Source organism: Neovison vison, chromosome 9 (assembly GCF_020171115.1).
Source record: "Neovison vison isolate M4711 chromosome 9, ASM_NN_V1, whole genome shotgun sequence".
Lineage (NCBI taxonomy): Eukaryota > Metazoa > Chordata > Mammalia > Carnivora > Mustelidae > Neogale > Neogale vison.
This window is the reverse complement of record NC_058099.1, coordinates 9674776-9698979: the sequence shown is the minus strand read 5'-3', so window position 1 is coordinate 9698979 and position 24204 is coordinate 9674776. Positions and strand designations below refer to the sequence as shown.

The following is a 24204-nucleotide window of genomic DNA, read 5'->3' as shown; positions in this document are numbered from 1 at the left end:
GTAACAAATGAGACTGAGACTGACTGACAGGAGGAACACTGTGAGGGTGTAATGTCCCAAAGTCAAAGGAAGCGTTTCAAGGAGAGTGGTCAATCATGTTAGATCCTTCTGTTAGGTCAAGAAGAGGAGAAATGATAATGTATCATTGGATTATAGTGTGCTTATTTGTTTATATATATATATATATTTTTTTTTTTTAATAAAGATTTTATTTATTTATTTATTTGACAGACAGAGATCACAAGCAGGCAGAGAGGCAGACAGAGAGAGAGGAGGAAGCAGGCCCCCGCTGAGCAGAGAGCCCGATGCGGGGCTCGATCTCAGAACCCTGGGACCATGACCCGAGCCGAAGGCAGAGGCTTTAACTCACTGAGCCACCCAGGCGCCCCTGTATATATATTTTTAAAAAATTATTTGAGAGAGAGCAGGGGAGAGGAACAGAGGGAGAGGGAGAGAGAAACTCAAGCAGAGCAGACTCTACACTAAGCATGTAGCCTGATGTGGGGCTCGATCTCACAACCCGGAGATCCCAACCTGGGCCCAAACCAAGATTTGGGCTCAAGAGGGGATCAGAGGAGAGAAGCTGGAGACAGTGATTATAGACACCTCATTCAAACAATTTTCTTGTAAAGAGAGGGACAAAAAATGGAGGTGGAAGTTGAAGGGAAGACATGACATAGAGAGTTTTCTTTCTTTCTTTTTTTTTTTTTTTTTTTTAAAAGATGAAAAATAATAGCATGTTTATTTATTGGTGAGAATGATCCATAGAAAAAAGAAATGTGGATGGGAGGGGGATAGGGTAGTTGGGATCTTTACAGTAATGTTCTTAAGTATATGTGAAGGGAAGAAATCCGCATCAAGTGAGGATTGGCTTTAACCTAGAGAAGGGCGGTTCATTCAAAGTAAAGAAAAAAGTAGAGCACAAGTGTGTGTGTGTGTGTCCGTGTACACACACACACATTTATATACTTGTAGTTATTTACAGTTTACTTGCTCCTGGCTTCGTAGTTGACTAAGCTTTGCAATGACAGAGGCTGTCTCTGTTTTGTTCTGTCCTGTGCTGTTAGTGCTTGGGTACAGGGAAGACATTCAGAAAATATTTGTTGACTTGAATTAAATTGGAGAAGATAGGGACACCTGGGTGGCTCAGTGGGTTAAGCCTCTGCCTTTGACTTGGGTCATGGTCCCAGGGTCCTGAGATCGAGTCCCGCATCGGGCTCTCTGCTCAGCAGGGAGCCTGCTTCCTCCCTCTCTCTCTGCCTGCTTCTCTACCTACTTGTGATCTCTGTCTGTCAAATAAATAAATAAATCCTTAAATAAATAAATAAATAGATAGATAGATAGGAGAAGATAGCTTTTAACAGTCTTTCCAATTCTAAGATTCTGTTTTGATGTTAAGATCATAGAGGACGGGCGTCTGGGTGGCTCAGTTGGTTAAGCATCCAACTTTTGATTTGGGCTCAGGTCTTGATCTCAGTGTTGTGAGATCAAGCCCCCCTGCCAGGTTCCGCGCTTAGTGCGGAGTTTGCTTTTCTCTCTTCCTCTGTCCCTCCCCCTGCTAGTGCTCTCTCTCAAAATAAGCAAATAAGTAAATGGGACGCCTGGGTGGCGCAGTTGGTTGGACGACTGCCTTCGGCTCAGGGCGTGATCCTGGAGTCCCGGGATCGAGTCCCACATCAGGCTCCCAGCTCCATGGGGAGTCTGCTTCGCTCTCTGACCTTCTCCCCTCTCATGCTCTCTCTCACTGTCTCTCTCTCTCAAATAACTAAATAAAATCTTAAAATAAATAAATAAATAAATAAGTAAAGTCTTTAAAAAAATAACAGAGGAAATAAAGAATTTAAGCTCAGCTAAGAGGTAAGGTTTGGAGACCCCTATATTTTAAATGATATTTGAGCATAAACTCAGGTGAAATAGATGTAACTAGAAGCCAGATGAAGTTCTGTAAAACCAGTAGATAAAAGGAACTTTAAGGAGTCAGTTATTAACAGAACTGGAAGTTAAGGTAGATGTGACTGACAAAATGTTTAGATTAGTCAATTGAGAGCAAGGGCTGCTTTGGAACCAGAACTGAGTCATTGTGAATTTTGATGTAGCTGCTTGCTAGGTATGTCAACACTTTTCTCAACTGTTAAATGAAGTTAATGAGCACAGTCATCATAGGGTTATAAGGATTCAGTGAGGAACAAAATAGCAGTGCCTGGCATGATGAAGTTCTAAATAAATGTTAGCTTGGTGTGAGTATTGTTAGTATTAGTTCAGTATTGATATTGTCATTGTTACTTTTCAGGAAACTAACTTATTTGCAAATGTTTGTACTTTGCTGTTGTGTTCAGTATGGTGAAATTTCCCCACTTTTAGTTATTATGCCTACATTTTATTTAAGCAGTTTCCCAGTAGCTATAATGATTGTGTTATAATGGTGCCTCAGAAAGGCAGAACAACTTCATAGACTTTGCCTTTTACATTCTCAAACCCTCTTCTCCAACTGTTGTTTTTAAGGAGTGCCTGTTATTTGTGTGTGGGAGTATTATTATTATTTTTTAAGTCTTTATTTATTTATTTGACAGAGAGAGAGATCCTAAATAGGCAGAAAGGCAGGCAGAGAGAGAGGGAGAAGCAGGCTCCCTGCTGAGCAGAGAGCCCAGTGTGGGGCTCCGTCCCAGGACCCTGAGATCTTGACCTGAGCCGAAGGCAGAGGCTTAACCCACTGAGCCACCCAGGCGCCCTGTGTGGGGGTATTATTTTATCAAAATGTATGAGCCAGTAGACTTGGGGCTACCTGAATTGAGTTCATTTAACATGTTTGAGCTCTTACCTGCCATTAGCTATGATAGGACACAAAGGTGAATTCTTTCCTTCAGTGTTTACAGTCTAGATAGAGATACAATATCATTATACTTTGGCATGTGCTACATGTATAAAATGGTACTTAGAACATGAATTTAATTTAGGTAAACTGTGGATGAAAATATAGGTCAGAGTTAATTTATATTTTTAATCTCTTGGATTTTACCCAGTGGTTTACTGACACTTTTTTTTTAGGGGAGGGGGAGAGAAAGAGGGAGAGCAAGAATTTTAAACAGGTTCCACACCCAGCGTGGAGCTGGACACAGGGCTGAATCTCACAATCCTGAGATCGTGACATAAGGTGAAATCAAGAGTCGGATATTGGGGGCACCTGGGTGCTCAGTCAGTTGGGCATCTGCCGTCTTCGGCTCAGGTCATGATTGGGATTGAGCCCTGCATCCTGACTCCCTGCTCAGCAGGGAACCTGCTTCTCTCTCTCCTTCTGCCTCTCCCCTGCTTGTGCTCTCTTTCTCTCTCTGTCAAGAAAATAAATAAATAAAATCTTTAAAAAAAGAGAGAGCGAGAGAGGCACTTAACTGACTGAACCACCCAGCCATTCCTGTATAATCATGTTTTAAAGTATTATTTTGTAGGGTAAGTTTTTACCTGTTTTTTTGGCAGCACTCAAGACAAACTAATTATAGAAAGAAAAGCATTAAAGCATATAATTCTTGAACTTGATGAAAGGAAAAAAATGCTTAATAAGTTTTGTCTAGATTTATTCAAAATATTTTTGAAGATGTTTGGGACTATTAAAGGGTTTAGAAGGTGAATTCTTGTTTAGACTAGGTGGAGCATTACTTTCATGTGTTAATTTTTTAAGCGAACCTATATTTGAAGGTTTTAATTTCTAAATTGTATAAATTGGTTGATATTTTGCTGTGTCTTTGGAAACATTTTATATGTCCTATCTTGAACAATATTTCGGTTATAATTAGACTGTGAGCTCCTTGAGATTAGGGAACCTGGCTAGGCTCCAGCCAAGCCCAGTAATATGTTTGTTGAATTAAGTTGTAGTAAAGAAGCAAGAAGGGCACAGTTTGAGAATTTCCAAAACAAATTTTTTTTTTTTTAAAGATTTTATTTATTTATTTGACAGGCAGAGATCACAGGCAGGTAGAGAGGCAGGCAGAGAGAGAGGAAGGGACGCCTGCTTCCCGCTGAGCAGAGAGCCCAATGTGGGGCTCGAATCCAGGACCCTGGGATCATGACCCAAGCTGAAGGCAGAGGCTTTAACCCACTGAGCCACTCAGGCGCCCCTTCCAAAATATTTTAATCTATTTTTTCATTATGAAGAGTTTCTGACATAACTGAAATTATTGAAGGGTAGTATGATGGTTATTATCTACCCTCCACCCAGATTCAACAGTTGCTTACATTTTGCTGCATTTTAAAAGTCTCATTTTTTGGCTGAACCATGTATAAGTAAGTTGCAGATCCTAACACTTCTTCTACATACTTGAGCATAAAAATATGATATTCTTGTGGGTAACCACAGGATTTTTGAGTCATTCTTGTAGAGATCAGGGTAATAATAATGGTGTACTAGCTCTGTCATCTCTCACTTGTACGGTCCTTGGCAAATTACTTCATATCCCTGAGCCTCAGTTTCCTTAGCTGCAGAGCACTTATCTCAGAGGAATATTATGAAGATGAAGTGTGTAAAGGTACCATTTTCAGTATTTTCCCATACAGTACTCAACTGTGGTGAATTAATATCACACCCACCCTTATTCCCAGAGTTGGAAACTTTTACCTTTTTTTCCCCCCTCATTTGTTGTTCAAAAATCTTATATTTCTATCTTGTAACATTTCTCAAACCTGTCCTGTTCTTTCGATTGCCACCACATTTCTTGCCTGTCAATAATTTTAGTCTCTCTTCTGGCCCCATACTCACCTGCTCATCCTTTCCTTAACGCTGCCAGAGTTTATGCTCCCAAATAAAAATTTAATCTCATTTCCTGTTTAAAACTTTTCCCATCACCTACAGTGTAAGGTCCAAGTTTCTTAACTCTGTCTTCTATATACTGTCGGTCTCTGCAGCCTTATCTCTCATTATGCACATTCCCTCCCTTCCCCCACCTCACCGAACACCCAGACACCATCCCCCAAACTGTAGCAAGCCATGGGTAGCTGTCTAAATTGTACTCTTTGTTACATACCTCTGTGCCTTTGCTTGGTTGACTCCCCATATCTAGAATTCTACCCCACCCACCATCTTCTTTATCTCGGGCAAATACTCATTTTCTCAATCCCCTCCCCAGCTTGCCTTTTAAGACTAGGTGCCATACAGGTTCCTTCTCTTCCCCCTCCATCTACATTGTACAGTCTTCTAGCATAATACCCGTAACATTTTTGGACAGCCATTTGCTTGCATGTCTGCTTCATTCTGCTAGGTTAGAAAGTCCTTAAGGATACACAGGTTTTATCCCTTTTTTTATTCCTAGTACCTAATATGTTGCTTGTACCAGGGATAAAATAAAGATAGATATGGAGTCTGTATTTTATGGGTGAAAAAAATCTGAGGTTCAGAGAATATTCTTTATGTGCCCAAAGTAACAGAACGAATTAATGAAACATTCAGATCTTTAAGAGCCCATTTCATTATTGTTGCCATTAATTGTAATACTTAATAGTTCTTCGTCTGTGTACTTAGAGGCCCCTAGAGGATGTTAGAGTTCCCACATGGAAGTCTGTAAAGTCATATATGAATTTTCGGTAAATTGAATTAATACGATTATATACTGTATGTCACTGATTTTTCTTAATGTACCCACATGGTTTTGTTATTATCTTAACAGATCATTTTAGTGGACATACTTACATCTTTAAAAAAAAAATTTTTTTTTATTTACTTGAGAGAGAGATGGGGAGGAGCAGAGGGAGAGGGGTGAGCAGACCCCCACACTGAGCACACAGCCTGTCACGGGACTTGATCCCATGACCTGAGCTGAAATCAATTGGATGCTCAGTTGGCTGAGCCACCCAGGCGCCCATGCTTTTATCTTTTGAGAGGAGAGAAGTATGAGGGCCTTCGTGATACTGGTGATTTGGAATAAAGGCTTGACATAGTTTTCTAGGAAATTGATAAGGTATAAAAAAGTTGTTTTTTTAAAAGATGTATTTATTTTAGAGGGAAAGAGAGAGCACAGTTGAAAGGAGGGAGAGGGAGTTGCAAGCAGACTCTGAGCTGAGTACTGTGTCTGACTTGGGGCTCTGTCGCATGATCCTGATATCATGATTTGAGCCAAAACCAAGAGCTGGGTGCTCAACTGACAGCACCACCCAAGTGCCCCAAGAAAGTGGTTTTGAAAGCAGTAAGATTCAGGTTAGGTGGTAAAATCTATGTTCTTAGTCTTCAGTAGTTCATTAAAATAAGAAAGTTTAAAAATATCTAAAAACAGGAGTGCCTGGGTGGCCCAGTCAGTTAAGCATTTGCCTTCAGCTCAGATCATGTTGGACCTCTTAAAAAAAAAAAAAAAGTGTGGTCTGGCAGGCATTCTAGGTTCACAGGTATAGCTTAAATAACAATGCTTTAAAATATGTGTGCTATTTCTATCAGTTTGTTTAACTACTAGGTAAACAAGATTTGTGTGATTTCATTCATTCCTTTGGCAAATATTTTTTCCATTCTTGCTATGGATCAGGTGCTCTGCTCAGCGCTGAAATTACAGCTATGAGTAAATAAAACAGAGAAGCCATACTCCTCCCTGGTGGCCCTTACCTTTTAGTGTGGGAGCCATACTTTAACCATAGTGAACAGCAAGGAGGTATCTGTAATATAATGCTAGACAGAGGCAAGTACTTTTTAAAAAGGCCAGAAAAGGGAATAGGAAGTGATAGTTTCTATTTTAGGAGTTACCTGAGAAGGCCTTTTTAAGTAGCCATTTGAACAGAGAGACCTGAGTTAAGTAAGGGTACTTGCCATGCAAAGATACCTGGAGGAACAGCCTTCCAGACAGAGGGATCATCAAATGCAAGAAGCTTTGAGGAAGGGGCATGCTTGGCCTCTTAAGCAAGGAAGCCAGTGTGTCTGGAGCTATGTGAGCAAGGGTAGAATGGTAGGAGATGAGGTTGGAGAAGTAGCCAGGGGCAGATCATGTAGGACCTTTAGATTTCATTCTAAATGTAATATAAACCTTTGAATGGTTTCTAGTAAGGAAATAAGGGGATCTAACTTAAGTTTAAAGGATACTCTACGCTATGTAGAGAACAGACTCAAGTAGTACAAGAAAGGAAGCAGGGCGATCGGTTATGAAGTGGTTATAGACCTTTGGATGAGAGAGGATGATGAACGTGGTGAGAAGTAGATTGGAGATGTATTTTGAAGATCAAGTCAACAGGTTAAGTTGACTGATGGCAGTGTAAAAGGGAGCAGTCAAAGAAACTCTAGTGCTAATAAATAGATACTAGACTTGAAGGAAGTACACACATTTTTACTGTGGCTGTCTCTGAGCAGTGGCCTTATTACTAGGAGCTTTTTTTCCCCCCCTTAACTGTATTTACCAGTTTTTCTATCCTGAACCTGTAATGCTTCTGCAAAAAATATCTAGATTATTTTAAAATTAGAGTTAATCATAGTACTAAATGTACCCTAATTCTTAATGTATTCTCTTATCCCTTTTGATTTTGGAAAAACAGTCTAAGTTTTTAAACCTTTTTACTCTTAGTGATCAGCCTTTGTACCTTCTCCACATTTGAAGATGGTGAAGCTGGATATTCACACCTTGGCCCATCACCTTAAGCAGGAACGCTTATATGTGAACTCTGAGAAACAGCTCATTCAGAGGCTCAATGCAGATGTCCTTAAGACAGCTGAAAAGTTGTATCGTACAGCATGGATTGCTAAGCAACAGAGAATTAATTTGGATCGGCTTATCATAACCAGGTAAAAAAAAACAGGTTTTGAGATGTTTAATTTTTTCTGTGCTAACTATAAATAAATGAATCTATTTCCAACAAAGTGCATGCTTTCAGATAGTTTGAATCAACATTAAGGTGAGTCTTTGCCTATTTTGTCTGTTAATTAAGGCTTTTTTAGAGAATGATAACTTAAGCATTAATATTTTGTACCACACCACTTAATTTTGTATCTTTGTATGATAACCTTTTATTTTGCTGAGAGTAAATTATCTTGTGTTTTTTTCTAAGTAGGCTCCACACCCAATGTGGGGCTTGAACTCATGACCCTGAGATCAAGAGTCACATGCTCTACCCACGAACCAGCCAGGCGCCCCTCTACTTTTCTATTATTATTATTATATTAAGATTAAAAAATTTTTTTGAGTAATCTCTACACCCAACATGGGGCTCAAACAACCCTGAGATCAAGGGTCATATGCTGCACCAGTACAGCCCGTCAGGCACCCCTTTTCTCCTGGTATTATTTAATATACAGTTGGCCCTTAAACACTGATTTGACCCTGTGGGTCCACTTATACAGGGATTTTTTCGATAGAATACTATAAATGTATTTTTCTCTTATGATTTTCTTAACAATATTTTCTTTTGTCTAGCTTACTTTATTGTAAGAATACTGTTTATAATATATATATGAAATATGTGTTAATCGAGTATATTATCTGTAAGGCTTCTGGTCAACAGAAGTCTGTTAGCAGTTAAATGTTTGGGGAGTCAAAAGTTATGCAAGGATTTTCCACTGCACAGGCAGGTCAGTGCACCTAATCCCCACATTGTTCAAGGGTCAACTGTGTGTATTTCCATGTTTTGATTCTGTATATCTTCCTGTATATCTACCTCTCGCTTTTAGAAACCTCTTTTTCACTGTGTTCATATCTTACTCTGTTGCTTCAGGAACCAGTTTTTAGCTCTAAGAAGAGTGGTGGTGAGGTATAAATTTGAGAAAACGAGGCAGATGCAGAAAAGTATGATTCCATTTATGTGAAGCTGAAAAAAAGCAGGGCTGATCTTTCATAACAGAAATCAGAATAATGGTTATTTTTTTATATTTTCCATTGAACCTGATGAACTAGGAGGAATTTGTCCTCCTTTGTACTTTTCGGTTTTCTCCTTTCTTCGCATGTTCAGATGTTGGTCGGCTGAAAGATTTGAGCAGTTCGGAATGATCTCATTACTAGGACTATAATCAGTCTACATTTCCACGTTTCAGTGGTACCATAGTATTGTTATTGATTTTTATTGTTTTGCTTTTTTGCTCATTTTTTAGTGCTGAAGCTTCCCCTGCTGAATGTTGCCAACATGCCAAGATTTTGGAAGATACACAGTTTGTTGATGGATACAAGCAATTGGGATTTCAGGAGACTGCTTATGGAGAATTCTTGAGTCGATTAAGGGAAAATCCTCGTCTTATTGCCTCCTCTTTGGTTGCTGGGGAGAAACTGAATCAGGAGAACACACAAAGTGTTATATACACAGTTTTTACCTCCCTTTATGGCAACTGCATCATGCAAGAAGATGAAAGCTACCTCCTTCAGGTTTTGAGATACTTGATTGAATTTGAACTTAAAGAAAGTGACAACCCCAGGCGACTTTTGAGGAGAGGAACCTGTGCCTTCAGCATCTTATTTAAACTTTTTTCTGAAGGACTGTTTTCCGCCAAACTTTTCCTCACAGCCACTTTACATGAGCCAATCATGCAGCTGCTTGTTGAAGATGAAGACCACCTGGAGACAGATCCCAACAAGCTGATCGATAGGTTCTCCCCATTACAACAGGAAAAGCTCTTTGGAGAGAAAGGCTCAGAGAGGTTCAGGCAAAAGGTTCAAGAGATGGTGGATTCCAATGAGGCCAAACTGGTGGCTCTGGTGAACAAGTTTATTGGTTATCTCAAACAGAACACGTACTGCTTTCCACATAGTTTGAGGTGGATTGTGTCACAGATGTACAAAACCCTCTCCTGTGTAGACAGACTGGAAGTTGGGGAGGTCAGGGCAATGTGTACTGATCTCCTCTTGGCCTGCTTCATTTGTCCCGCAGTTGTCAATCCAGAACAGTATGGAATAATTTCTGATGCTCCTATTAATGAGGTAGCAAGATTTAATCTGATGCAGGTACGCTTTTTAATGTGGCATTCAGTTGAAAGTCAGTTGAGTGAGTAGTGGGGTGTGAACAAAATACGATGGCAATATGTTTACATTCTTACTATTCTGTTTCCTTAAACTGGCTTAAATATTTCTTTCTTTCTTTTTTTTTTTTTAAGATTTTTATTTATTTATTTGACAGTGACACAGCATGAGAGGGAACACAGGGGGCAGTGGGAGAGGGAGAAGCAGGCTTCCCGCCGAGCAGGAATCCTGATGTGGGGCTCTGTCCCAGGACCCTGGGATCATGACCTGAGCAGAAGGCAGATACTTAACGACTGAGTCCACCCAGACGCCCCTAAATATTTGCTTCTTAAGAAATAAAAGCAGTTGCGAGGCACCTAGGTGGTTCAGTCAGTTGAGTGTCCCACTCTTGGTTTCAGCTCAGGTCATGATCTCAGGGTTGTAGGATGGAGCCCTGCTTTTGTCTCCACGGTCTAATTCCACTCTCAGTGGGGCATCTGCTTGAGAGTCTCTTCCTTTGCCCTCCCCCCACCCCCTTATGTGCACACACACACACACACACACACTCACTCACTCTCTCTTTCTCTCTCTGAAATAAATTTTAAAAAAGAAAGAAAAGCAGTTAAATTGGGATTAAAAATACCATTGTCATAAAATATTAGTTTTGGGGGCACCTGGGTGTCTCAGTCTGGTAAGCCTCTGCCTTTGGCTCAGGTCATGATCCCTCAGGGTTCTGGGATCAAGCCCCGCATTGGACTTTCTGCCTGCAGGGAGCCTGCTTCTCCCTGTCCCTCTGCCTGCTACTCTACCTGCTTATGCTTGTGCTCGCTCTCTCTCTCTCTCTGTCAAACAAATACAGTCCTAAAAAATATATTTTGTTAGTTTTTCCTGTGTAAAGATTTATTTATTTATTTTAAAGAGAAAGGGAGAGTGAGGGAAGGGGCAGGAGAAGGAGAGAAATCCTCGAGCAGACTCCCCACTGAGCTTGGATCCCAATATGGGGCCTGATCCCAGGACTCTGAGATCATTACCTGAGCCAAAACCAAGAGTTGGACTCCTAACCGACTGAGCCATCCAAGTGCCCCTTGTGTTAGTTTTTACTCTTTTCTTTTCTTTTTTTTATTTGAGAAAGAGAGTGTGAGAGCACAAGTTGGGGGAGGAACAGAAGAAGAGACTTCCTGCGGAGCAGGGAGCCTGCTGTGTGGCTTGATCCTGGGACTCTGAGGGCAGACACTTAACCAACTTAACTACCCAGGCACCCCTAGTTGATTAGATTTTCTAGAACAGGGCCACCATCTCTTTACCATGATTTCAAAACCAGGGTGATTGAAAATATTTATGCTTTATCTTTTATACATTGTTTGGTAGCAAAACATGACCTAAACTAACATGAGACTGTTTATCACTGCTAGTTATTTCTTTTAGGGCTAATGAATACTCAGGTTTTGCTGCAGAAATGTGAATACATTTGATTACAGGATGCTTCCCTTAATACTTGCCTATGTTACGGGGCACCTGGGTGGCTCAGTGGGTTAAGCCGCTGCCTTCGGCTCAGGTCATGATCTCAGGGTCCTGGGATCGAGTCCCCGCATCGGGCTCTCTGCTCACAGGGAGCCTGCTTCCCTCTCTCTCTCTGCCTGCCTCTCCATCTACTTGTGATTTCTCTCTGTCAAATAAATAAATAAAATCTTTAAAAAAAAAAAAAATACTTGCCTATGTTACATCTGTGCACTAATCAACCTTTCTAAAATCTTTAAATTTTGAAATTGAAATTCTTCTGGTCCTCAGAGTTCCAGGAAGAGGAGTTTTGGATTTATGTTAGCAGTTTTTTCTCCTTTACCATGAGAACTACTGAAATCTTGTTATTTATTTATTTATTCATTTATTTATTTTTGAGGGGGGGAAGGGGCGGAGGGAGGGGGCGAGAAAGAGAATCCTAAGCATGCTCCATGCCCAGTATAGAGCCTGACATAGGGCTGGATCTCACAACCCTGAGATATGAACTAAGCCGAAATCAAGAGTCAGATGCTTAACTGACTAAGCCACTCATGCACCTCCATGTTATTATTTCTTTTTTCTTTTTTGAAGATTTTATTTATTTTTATTTGAGAGAGAGCATGAGAGGGGAGAAGGCCAGAGGGAAAAACAGACTCCCCACAGAGTTTGAAGCCCAATGCGAGACTCGATCCTGGGACTCTGGAATTACGACCTGAGCCAAAGGCAGTCCCCCAACCAGCTGAGCCACCCAGGTGCCCCATGTTATTATTTCTTAAGGGAATCTTTTAATTGTATCCTGTCCCCCAGAAATACTATGAAGAAAAAACTGAGTTTATTTAGAATATATCTTTGGATGATTTTTTTTTTTTAATGACAAGCTTTTTTTCCCCATGGTCATTTCTGTTATGTTATGTTTAGCAATTAACTATATAAAAATCCCTGAAGTAAAACTAAAATATTTTTATCATCTATGAAACACTAAATTTATTCTTAATATAGTGTAGTTCTAGGTTTTTATTTTTATCACTCCAGTAGAGATTGAATCACTTATTGTAAAAATGAATAAAAAAGAGAATTATACCAGATATTAAGATGATACTGTATGGTATTAGCTTCCCCCAAAGTGTCTTTAAAGAGAGTAGATTAGGGTTGCCTGGGTGGCTCAGTCGATAAGCATCCAACTCTTAATTTTGGCTCAGGTCATTATCTTAGGTTTATCAGGTGGAGCCCCATGTTGGGGATGCTGAGTGGGGAGTCTGCATGAGATTCTCTCTCCCTCTGTCCCGTCTGCCTCCTCTGCAATAAATAAATAAATCATAAGGAAAAAAGTAAGAGTAAATTAACAGTTCTCTTTTACCAGTAAGGAACCTGCTGTGTGAATTAACATTTACTTTCCAAGCAGCTCTGTTCAGTAGGATTTTTTAAATCTAGAAAAAAGGGACGCCTGGGTGGCTCAGTTGGTTGGACGACTGCCTTCGGCTCAGGTCGTGATCCTGGAGTCCCGGGATCGAGTCCCACATCAGGCTCCCAGCTCCATGGGGAGTCTGCTTCGCTCTCTGACCTTCTCCTCGCTCATGCTCTCTCTCACTCTCTCTCTCTCTCTCAAGTAAATAAATAAAATCTTTTAAAAAAAAAATAAATCTAGAAAAAAAATTCTACCTTAAGTATTTTGTGAACTCTAAAGGGAAATGATGTACTTAATATTAACTTCATTTAGATAATTTGAATCAAGTTTTGCAAGTGAATTTTAAAATATCTAAATGTATGAAAAGTATAATATCAGAAACAAAGGTGTTTTATTTTTATTTTATATCGTCAATGTAATGTTAAAGTAAAATTTTCTATTGTCTATGACTCTTCATCTAAATATAGTAAAAGCTGATAGAGAAGATACACATTTAATTTGGGACCCTACTTTGCATGCCTGGTCAGATGGTATAACTATTATTATGAAACAGCTTTTTAGACTAGAATGAAAGCACTTTCATAGAGAACGATTTGTAAGTATCTATAGCCCACATCTCCCGACCACTGCTTTGGGTTGCAGGTTGGCCGCCTTTTGCAGCAGTTGGCAATGACCGGCTCTGAAGAGGGAGATCCCCGGACAAAGAGCAGCCTTGGAAAATTTGACAAAGTAAGAATACTATCTCATGAGAAATACCGTTTATAGAAAATATTCCCAAAGTATTAGTTAACTTAACTGTTGTCTTTATTAAGTCTTGTCCTTTATTTTATGAGAATAAACTAAATATTCTTTTCAGTTACGCTTAGTATAGCTATAGAGAATACAGTGTTGGATTAGTAGCATTTAAAGGAAGATGTCAGTAAAGATTACTAATTCTTACTTGTTAAACTGTTGAGGAGATGTCACTGTAATGAGAGCCAAAGAGCTATTAAGATTTTTTTTTTTTAAAGATTTTATTTTATTTATTTGAGAGAGAGAGACAGTGAGAGAGAGAATGAGCGAGGAGAAGGTCAGAGAGCGAAGCAGACTCCCCATGGAGCTGGGAGCCTGATGTGGGACTCGATCCCGGGACTCCGGGACTCCAGGATCACGCCCTGAGCCGGAGGCAGTCGTTCAACCAACTGCGCCACCCAGGTGTCCCGATTAAGATTATTTTATTTTAAAAATTTGATAAGGAGCCTGGCTTGCTCAGTTGGTAGAACACGCAATTCTTGATCTCAGGGTTAGAGTTCCAGCCCCACGTAGGATGCAGAGATTACTTTAAATATTTTATTTATTCATTTATTTATTTTAGAGAGAGGGAGCATGCACATGCAGGCTGAGGGAGGAGCAGAGAGAGAGGGAGGGGGAAAGAATTTCAAGCAGACTCCATGCTAAGTGCAGAGCCCCACATGGTGCTCAATTCTGTGACCTCAAGATCCTTACCAGAGCAGAAATGAGGAGTCTGATGAGCTGCCCATGTTTGCCGGGTGTAGAGATTACTTTAAAAAAAAAAAGTCTTAAATAAATAAGGTTGCTCATTTGGTTGAGTGTCTGACTCTTGGATTCTGTTTGGATCATGGTCTTAGGGTCCTGAGATTGGCCCAGGTCAGGCTCTGCGCTCAGCTGGGAGTCTGCTTTAGATTCTCTCTTTGTTTCTCTCCTTCTGTCCCTCCCCACTGAGTGCGTGTGTGTGCTCGTGCATACACTCGCTCTCTCTAAAATGGATGAATAAATCTTTAAATAAATAGATAGTTTAGTTTAAAAAAAGCACTAAAGCAAATCAGTAATAATTATATAATTTCAAGTGTATTTCATAAATATGTTTTATGGCATTATTCAGTTAAATTAGATTTTAATCATATTTGAGTAGTTTGTATATTCAGCCTTATTTAAAATTCAGAGGTTATATAGTGAAATTCCACTTCACCTCTGATCTCTAACCTTTATTTCCTCCCCAGAAGGTTCTTTATGTTCTCAGTTTTTCATGTTTTCTTCAAGAGGTTTATATGTATACAAGCAAATTCTTACATATGTTTTCCCAGTCACCCCAGCCCCCTCTTTTCACAAATGGTAGGGTAGTGTGGACTGTTCTGTGTCATGTTTGTTTCATGTACCAGAATTTCATGGAGACAATTCTGTGTCAATTCAAAAAGAATTTAATTTTTTCATCGTTCGTTGGGTTTAATATAATTTTCAAGAAGAAAAACTTTTTGTGTGCTTGTCTACCTTAATTAGAAACTTTGTTCCCTTATTTAAAAGAGGAAATATTTCATTGTGATCTTTTCCTGTTTAACAGAGCTGTGTTGCTGCCTTTCTTGATGTTGTGATTGGGGGCCGTGCAGTGGAGACCCCTCCAATGTCCTCCGTTAATCTTCTGGAAGGATTGAGCAGAACTGTGGTTTATATAACGTATAGTCAGCTTATTACTCTGGTAATGGCCTTATTCTTTAATAGGATTTTCTCAAAAGTCATTTATCTAAGCATGGGCAGAGTCATAGATGAGTACATTGTGTGAGACATAGATACTGTGTTTGAAAAATGGATCTCACTAGCTAATGTCCTTTTACCTTTGCCAGGTGAATTTTATGAAGAGTGTGATGTCTGGAGATCAACTGAGAGAAGATAGGATGGCTCTTGACAATTTATTGGCAAACCTGCCCCAGGCAAAGCCGGGAAAAAGCAGCAGTTTGGAAATGACCCCGTATAATACTCCTCAGCTGTCTCCAGCAACCACTCCGGCAAATAAAAAGAATCGATTGCCTATAGGTAAAGAGCATTTCTCATATTCGGGCTTTCCCTTAAATTTAGTGTTTTTAATTGGCCTTTATTACTGCTCAGTGTTTTGGAATATGGTTTTAAATAATTTGGGAAAGCCTTTCTCTTTGTGTTTGCTGATACCAATATAATTTTTAAAAATTGTACAAGTTAGTTAAGGTTTATAAGTAGGTTTTAGCTTTATCTAGATGTACTTTTCACAATTAATTGAGATCATGCCACCTACAGTATACTTTGTTCATACGTTAGTAACTTTTTTAGGAAAAATTGGAAGTGTCATTTGAAATATATAGCCCTGTCATTTCTTCGAAGTTCTAAATAATACAAGAAAATAATAACTTAGAGGTTTCTGTTGGTAAATATGAAAATACAGTTATAATTTTTCCATTGTTATTATTGTTAATAATTTTTGTCAAGGAGCTAAGGTATCTTTGTTATTTTATAAAGCAAAGATTTCATTTTATTTTGTCAAAGCTTATTTAAGAATTGGGTTTAATTATGTTTTACTCACTTAGTAAACATCTGTTACCTACACACACACACACACACACACACACACACTGAACATTACCATGTACTCTGTACCAGACTCTGGATGAGCATTTTATAGATGTTGTTTCATTTAATTCATGCAAAAAGAGTAGGTATAATCACTATCCTGCATGGGGGATACATGTTAGACTCCGGGGATACAAAGACCATTAGGATATGCTGTTGCTCTGGTAACTGCTGGTTGTCTAACTGGGGAGAGTAAGAGGAGTCCAGTTGCCGTCATTATACTGTGTTTGATGGAGATAAGTGTGCATGGAGGGTTATGGGGCACCCATGTTGGCCGGGCGGTGATGGTGTCGGGAGAAGATCTTGGAGCCAGTGAAGCTTCTACTTTTTCTTTTTTTTTTTTTTTCTTTTTATTTTTTTAAAGATTTTATTTTATTTATTTGAGAGAGAGAGACAGTGAGAGAATGAGCGAGGAGAAGGTCAGAGAGCGAAGCAGACTCCCCATGGAGCTGGGAGCCTGATGTGGGACTCGATCCCGGGACTCCAGGATCACGCCCTGAGCCGGAGGCAGTGGTCCAACCAACTGCGCCACCCAGGCGTCCCCAGCTTCTACTTTTTCTTGAAGGATGAGTGGGAGTTAGACAAAATAGACCAGAGAGGGAGAGAAAGAGTGTTTAAGCCAAGGGAACCGTGTTTTAGTGCCAATTTTTTAATGAAAATGAGGAGCTCAGCACCAGTTAGTGAACATGAATAGTTACTTTATTTTACACATTTTGAAGAACGGGATTTCATTTTTAAGCTTCTATGAGCTGATTTGTTAAGAACTGACACTTTCTTAAAATTAATCCATCTTATATTTAACATAATACGGAATAATATCATCAACAAAAATATGGCAACATGTTCTTCAAATCTTTGGCTTTCGTCATCCCAAAATACCAGTTTTCAGAATTAAAAATAGAAAAGGATGAAGTTTGACACTCAGTGATTTTTAAAAAATATTTTAAAATTTATTTTAGAGAAAGAGGGAGTGGGAGCACACGAGCAAGGCAGGAGGCAGAGGGAGAGAGAGGTAAGCAGAGTCCCCACTGAGTGTGGGCCTGATATGGGGCTCGATTTTACAACCCTGAGATCATCACCTGAACCGAAATCAAGAGTTGGGCATTTAACCTACTAGCCACCCAGGTGCCCAACACACAGTTATTTTTTTTTTTTTAAGATTTTATTTATTTATTTGACAGATAGATATCACAGGTAGGCAGAGAGAGAGAGGAGGAAGCAGGCTCCCCGCTAAGCAGAGAGCCCGATGCGGGGCTTAATCCCAGGACCCTGAGACCATGACCTGAACCGAAGGCAGAGGCTTTAACCCACTGAGCCACCCAGGCGCCCCCACAGTTATTTTTAATGTTAGAGCTTGTTTGTACTTTTCTCTTTTTTAAAGATTATTTATTTATTTATTTGAGAGAGAGAGAGCATGGGAGGGACAGGTCAGAGGGAGAAACAGACCCCCCACCGAGCAGGAAGCTTGATTTGGGTTTTGATCCTGTGACTCCCATGATCATGGCCTGAGCCAAAGGTAGTTTCTTAACTAACTGAGCCACCCAGGCACCCACTGTTCGCACTTTTTTAACATGAAGAATTAAATGATTCTTAGTAAATCAGGGATTTTTTTTCCCCCTCCATTATTCACTCCTGTTTGTTAGTTCTTTCATTTCTTGTCATCTAGAAGTATCATTAAGTATGGGTATAATGAAAAGAAATTTTAGTTGTTTGCACGGTTAGTTCGTATAGTCCTATGACCTGGTCATTGAATTTATTTCATATTTTTAAAAAATGTGTCCATTATTTCAGAGGGTTGATTTTCTTTCTGTTTAATGCTTTCGCAACCCAGGACAACAGTTAGCAGCCATCACTGCCTGGGATTCCTCAGCCACCAATCTTACTGCTCATATTACTCTAGTAACCCCATTTGGTGGGTAATAGGCTGTTCTTCCTCTTCTTATGTAACTTTCATTTAAAAAATAGTATATGAAAATGTGCTCCATATGCATGTTGCTTTTGCTTTATGTAAATTGCTACATGGATTTTGGTTACTTGCATTTTTATAAATTACAAGGTTTGTTGCTTAAGATTCATGTAGTTATTCATGAAGTGGAATTTAAGTTTCCAGTTCAGGAGAAGACAGTGCGTGAGGGTTAGCAAATAAAGGTGGGAGTGAGCCTGTGTTCAACTTTGGGAAATTGAAGTGTGCTCTGGATTTTGAAAGTAAGAGCAATTGATGAACAGATCTACAGCATTGTGTAGGGGACTCTTCATATTCCCTCTCATTTTTTAAAGATTTATTTATTAGAGAGAGAGAATGCATGCACACATGGGGGGAGGAACAGAGAGGAAAGAATCTCAAGCAGACTCTCCGATGAGCGCGGAACTTGACATGAGGCTTAATCCCACAGTCCTGAGATCATGACCCGAGCCAAAACCAAGAAACCAAGAGTCAGAAGCTCAACCAGCTGAGCCCCCGGGCACCCCAAGATAATCTTTATATTTGTCTTCAAGTAGGTCAGCTTTCACTCAAAGTGAAGTTGAAAGACATTTGTTATTTTTAGTGTTTTTTGCTTTATTTCTGTACTTTTGATTATTTTTTACCAAAGTAGAATTTGTATTTGGGATTCCAGTTATACTGAATTTTATTGCCCTCTGAAAGAAATTTGAAATTTACCACAGAAGACTTAAACTCATTGAGAAATTGTCAAACTATCTAAATCTTTCAGTATCCAAAAGTTCTTGTAAGGTGTGTGGGATGGTTATTTTAGAAAAAAAGTTATCACTTGCTTTTACTTAAAGCTAAAACTTGTTTAAAACAAACAAACAAACAAACTTGTTTACTTACAGAAGAGCGCTCCCCCAAGTAATTAGATTTTTCATTAATTTAGAATGTTTCCATAAAGCAGAAGGGAAACTTAATATTCAAACATAGGGAAGTCTTTTTTTTTCCTGCATTTTTGGAAAGAGATTAGTACATTTCAGGAAAATCAGCGTGTTTTAAAAAACTGATTATGATTTTGTCAGTGGTTGTCCAATTAGCACATATTACTTTATATGGCTATCAGATTGCTATGGGAAATTTTCTGACGTTTATGAGTTCAGTGGCAGTTAAATCATAGGAGAAATAGTTGATGGTATCTTGATAAGAAATAAGGTAGTGCCCTTCTTGTCATCCCAAGTCTTAAGCTGAGAGATGTGTTTGCTGTTCCTGCAGGTGCGCTTGTCTGTGTGTCACTCACTGTCAGGTGCACATAGACTGTTGTTTCAGTTTTGAAGGAGAATCGATGTCATTCATTAGTAGAGTAACTGGGAAGATGTAGGGTTTTTTAAAAAATTCATATTCTCCACTCTTTTTTTGTGCATGCGCAAAAGTCCTAGAAGATACATTTTTGTATTTACTGTACCATTTTCTTCATCTTGTCTTGTTCTCTAAATTATATTTGAAAAATTTTTTATTAGCAACTCGAAGTAGAAGCCGCACCAATGTGCTAATGGACTTACATATGGACCATGAAGGATCATCTCAAGAAACCATCCAGGAAGTACAGCCAGAAGAGGTGTTGGTCATTTCCTTAGGGACAGGTCCCCAGCTCACTCCAGGGATGATGTCAGAAAATGAGGTATGAATGTATTGTTGTATTTAACTTAGAGCCATCAATATTAAGGAATTAGGTTCTTTTTTTTTTTTTCTAATTCATGGTCTCTTGCTTCTATGAGTGCATTAAATGCCAGACTCCCTGTGAACAGTTCTGGGGGCCTTTCACATTAATGCATTGATAGCACAATCATTGGTGATTAGGGCTACACTGAAAGGAATTTTCCTCATAGTCTTGAAGAGACAGGAAGCGAGGAAATTGTAGTATGGAAATTGAAAAGACTTTTCCAGCTTTGCGCAGTGGCAGTATCGTAGCCAATGAGGTTTATCCGAGGCGCGATTATTGCTAATTGAAAAGACTTTTCCATTGACCTGTAGGAAATTTTTTTTTGTTTCTTTTCTTTCTGATGATATACTAGTGGTATTCCTGCTTTAAAGAGCCAGACATTCTTTAGAAATGCTCTGTTTTTTGGTCGGTTAGAAAGAAATGGTAGACAGAATTGAAAAGAAAATATTTTGAAGAAACGGACTTGGGGTGTGGGCATCACTTTTAAGATATTCGTATACAGAAGAGCTTGGAACAGAGGCAAAAAGAATGAAGAAATCAAAAAGAAGCATCATTTTATACTCAACAGGGACTGCTTATTAGTCAAGAAAGCCTATTCATGACCTGGGATAAAGGGACTAGTTACAGTGGTCAGTGAAGTGATGATAGGGGTTGGTACAGCTGTGTTTGGAACTGTGGCATGACCCTTAGGAAAGAGTTCTGGCCAAGTCCAGAACTCTGTCCATAGACACACACACACACACACACACACACACACACAAATGAACTGGCAAAAACTGTCAGAATCAACTTTTTAGGAACTCTAGAATGTAATAAACTTAAAACATATGGGGAATGTTAGATGAGGAAAAGCAACTGCTGAATTTCAGTTAGGGAGCTGTGGCGTTTTACCTTCCCTGCTTAACCTTCCCCGGGTTCCCAGCTCTGGCAGTCCTGAAGGCAGCAGCCTGCATTCCTGTGCAGGGTAATCTCTTCCTTGTGGTATGAGCCTTTTGTTTGCTGTTAATCTTACCGTTCTCTAGGCCTTTAGATAGATTTTTTCCTGAAGATTCTTTGTACATTGCTCACTATGAGTTTAAAGATCCAAGTTATCTTAAAAATACAAAATGTAAAATTTTATGTCTGCATTTATTTCAAGCAGATAGGAAAATAATTCTATTTTTATTTATTTGTTTGAGTGGGAGGGTAGAGGAAGGTGCAAAGGGAGGGAAAGAGAATCTTTTTTTAAAAGATTTTATTTAGGGGCGCCTGGGTGGCTCAGTGGGTTAAGCCACTGCCTTCGGCTCAGGTCCTGATCCCAGAGTCCTGGGATTGATCCCCGCATCGGACTCTCTGCTCAACGGGGAGCCTGCTTCCTCCCTTCTCTCTGCCTGCCTCTCTGCCTGCTTGTGATCTCTGTCTGTCAAATAAATAAATAAAATATTTTTTAAAAAATAAATAAAAGATTTTATTTATTTGAGAGACAGAAAGCACAAGCAGGGGGAGGGGAGAAGGGGCAGAGGCAGAGGGAGAAGCAGACTCCCGCTGAACATGGGGATGACATGGGGCTCGATTTTAGCACCCTGAGATCATGACCTGAGCCAAGGTAGATGCTTAACCGACAGAGCCACCCAGATGCCCCAGGAGCAAGAGAATCTTTTTTTTTTTTTTAAAGATTTTATTTATTTATCAGAGAGAGAGAGGGAGAGAGAGCGAGCACAGGCAGACGGAATGGCAGGCAGAGGCAGAGGGGGAAGCAGGCTCCCTGCTGAGCAAGGAGCCCGATGTGGGACTCGATCCCAGGACCCTGGGACCATGACCTGAGCCAGAGGCAGCTGCTTAACCAACTGAGCCACCCAGGCATCCCGAGCAAGAGAATCTTAAGCACTTGTCTCTATACCCAGCATAGAGCCGTACGTGGGGCTCCATCGCAGAGCTCAGAGCCCTGAGATCATGACCTGAGCCAAAATCAAGAGTCAGACACTTAATCCACTAAGCACCCAGGCACCCCCAAATTACTGTTTTTAAATGACTTTTTAAAAATCATCACATGAGGGGCGCCTGGGTGGCTCAGTGGGTTAAGCCGCTGCCTTCAGCTCAGGTCGTCATCTCAGGGTGCTGGAATCAAGTCCCGCATCGGGCTCTCTGCTCAGCAGGGAGCCTGCTTCCCTCTCTCTCTCTCTCTCTCTGCCTGCCTCTCTGCCTACTTGTGATCTCTCTGTCAAGTAAATAAATAAAATCTTTTAAAAAAAGCGCATCACATGAATAAAGGTATAGAGCCATTGAAAAACCCTTTAATTTACTCATTTAATGCAGGGCCAAAACAGCACCTACAGGGTTTTGGGTTTCTTCTTAAGTGAGGAGACTGTTCTTCATATTCTGCCAACAACCTAGGATCCCAGTGGCTGTGATTTCGAGTTCCAGTGTGCTTAAAACATGCTGTTTGACTTTCAGCAAAGCATGGAGTTTTTCATTAGGTTGGAGATACATGTTTACAGCTGAGTTATGAGGCTTGTGTAGAGTGACAATAATTCTGTTATTTGGAAGTCTTCTAACAAGTAGGAACCTTCTAAAAAGGCCATGCACTCTAAGCTAGAGATGGCTGTGAAGGTACACTTAAGCTCCTGGTATGGACTTTGTGGCTGTGTATATGGTGATTGAGGCAAGGTTCAAAGTGGATTGATTGAATTCTGATGCCTACAAGATACTTTGCCTACAAGATACAGGAACAAATCAGCTTATCAACTTTTAAAAAAATGTACTGCAATTTTAATGTCATTTTGCCACAGAAAGAATGCTTTCTGTGCATCTTTTTAGATTTAATCCTCAACAGCTCCATGGTATGCATACTGTTACCATGACTCTTTTTTATAGATAAAGAAGCTTAAATCACTTACCCAAGACTACATAGTTGGCACATGGCAGAGCTGGAAGGACCGGCCTGCTGATTCCAAAGCCTTTTGATTCTTATGAATACCTGATTGCCAGAGATTTCAGTCTCTGATACCGGGTGATGGAAGGGCATAGGTTCACTTTTTTTTTAAATTGATCTGCTTGATCAGTTAACTACAGTTAAAAACTTGATCAGAATCTTGTGAATGGGTTTTTTGTTAAAAATGAAAATTTAAGATTAAGAAGAACTTAAATATGCATTTACTTTTTCTGTTTTCATATCAGTAACCTCTCAGTTCTGATAAACCAATGGCTTTTTATTTTTCAGGTCCTAAACATGCAACTTTCGGATGGAGGACAAGGAGATGTCCCTGTCGATGAAAACAAACTCCACGGTAAACCTGATAAAACCTTGCGCTTTTCCCTCTGCAGTGATAATCTGGAAGGAATATCTGAAGGTGAAGGGTTACTTCATTCAAAGAGTTAATGTGATTCACGTAATACTTTGTTTTCTGATCTTTAAAGGAGCCTTATAAATTATAATTATACCATCTGTTCCTCTCCCTGAGGAGAGTAATGATGTTTTCCTCTAATGATCTTGAAGAGTTGGCTATAAGGATTGTTTCTGGAATAAACTAAGATTGCAAGAAAAACATTTAAAAAGAAAAAAATTGCAAGAGACCTTTGATCATATAAAATGGGGAAGATAAAGGTCTTTATTGAGACTTGAATAATGCCAAGTTTCTCTAGTATTAATTAAGGTATCCCAAAGCTTATGAAGCTCCTTTAGAGGGATAGAGTGCATGTCTAAATGGGAGAAATGGACTCACTAGTATTTTAGGATGTTGTGTATACCTTAAATGTTCTGTATTTCTTTTATCACATACACATCTTTATGAAGCAGGAAGATACAGTGGAAACGGGAATAACATTAGAAAATTAAAACTGTAGATTGTGTAGTGAGATTTTGTCATTTCATGTATGAGGACAAACTTTTTTTAATGAAGAAAGTTGAGTTTACTATCATATTAAGCAAAATATAATTTTTCCTTTTTCTCTGATTTTTTAGAACAGAAGTAATGTACATTCATTCTAGAAAATGCAGAAATGAAATTGAATCATTGTAATTTCACTGTTCTACTTTTTGGGGGCTTGAACTTTTGACCCTGGGATCACGACCTGGGCTGAGATCAAGAGTTGGATGCTTAACTGACTGAGTCGCCCAGGCGCGGTACCATTCTATTAATAGCAGCATTTTGGTTTATTTATAGCAAGAGTAGGTTTATGTTGTTTTGTAACCTTTTTTGTTTAACAGTCTAGCGGTGACACTTCCCTTTCTTAAATAACTTAGGTTCTTAATGGTTTTTTTCTTTAACTTAAAGTGGGCATAATTTATTTAAACATTCTTGTATGATTAAACATATAGATTGTTTTTACTTTCCAAGAATTATAAAAAGCCCTTTGACAAGCAATGTTAGGTGAATTTTTGAGTTGTTTCCTAGGATAAATTCCTAAAAGCACAACTGCTGGCTTA

General features: G+C 39.4%; 1 protein-coding gene and 1 pseudogene across 5 annotated transcripts in view; both read left to right on the top strand.

Annotated features, from left to right (window-relative positions):
• GAPVD1 (GTPase activating protein and VPS9 domains 1) overlaps positions 1 to 24204 on the top strand; it is a 74770-nt gene that overhangs the window by 23651 nt on the left and 26915 nt on the right. For 2 of the 5 annotated variants that reach the window (XM_044264910.1, XM_044264907.1), the window contains exons 2-8: positions 7521 to 7738; positions 9038 to 9881; positions 13420 to 13506; positions 15116 to 15250; positions 15396 to 15585; positions 19597 to 19757; positions 22999 to 23065. In XM_044264910.1, the coding sequence (XP_044120845.1) occupies positions 7554 to 7738; positions 9038 to 9881; positions 13420 to 13506; positions 15116 to 15250; positions 15396 to 15585; positions 19597 to 19757; positions 22999 to 23065 (1669 nt within the window). In that variant the 5' untranslated portion in view covers positions 7521 to 7553. Of the gene's footprint in view, positions 1 to 7520; positions 7739 to 9037; positions 9882 to 13419; positions 13507 to 15115; positions 15251 to 15395; positions 15586 to 17989; positions 18065 to 19596; positions 19758 to 22998; positions 23129 to 24204 lie in introns of those variants that run through there. The other 3 variants (XM_044264909.1, XM_044264906.1, XM_044264911.1) reach the window with 2 other exon arrangements.
• LOC122917814 lies at positions 20022 to 20145 on the top strand (annotated as a pseudogene).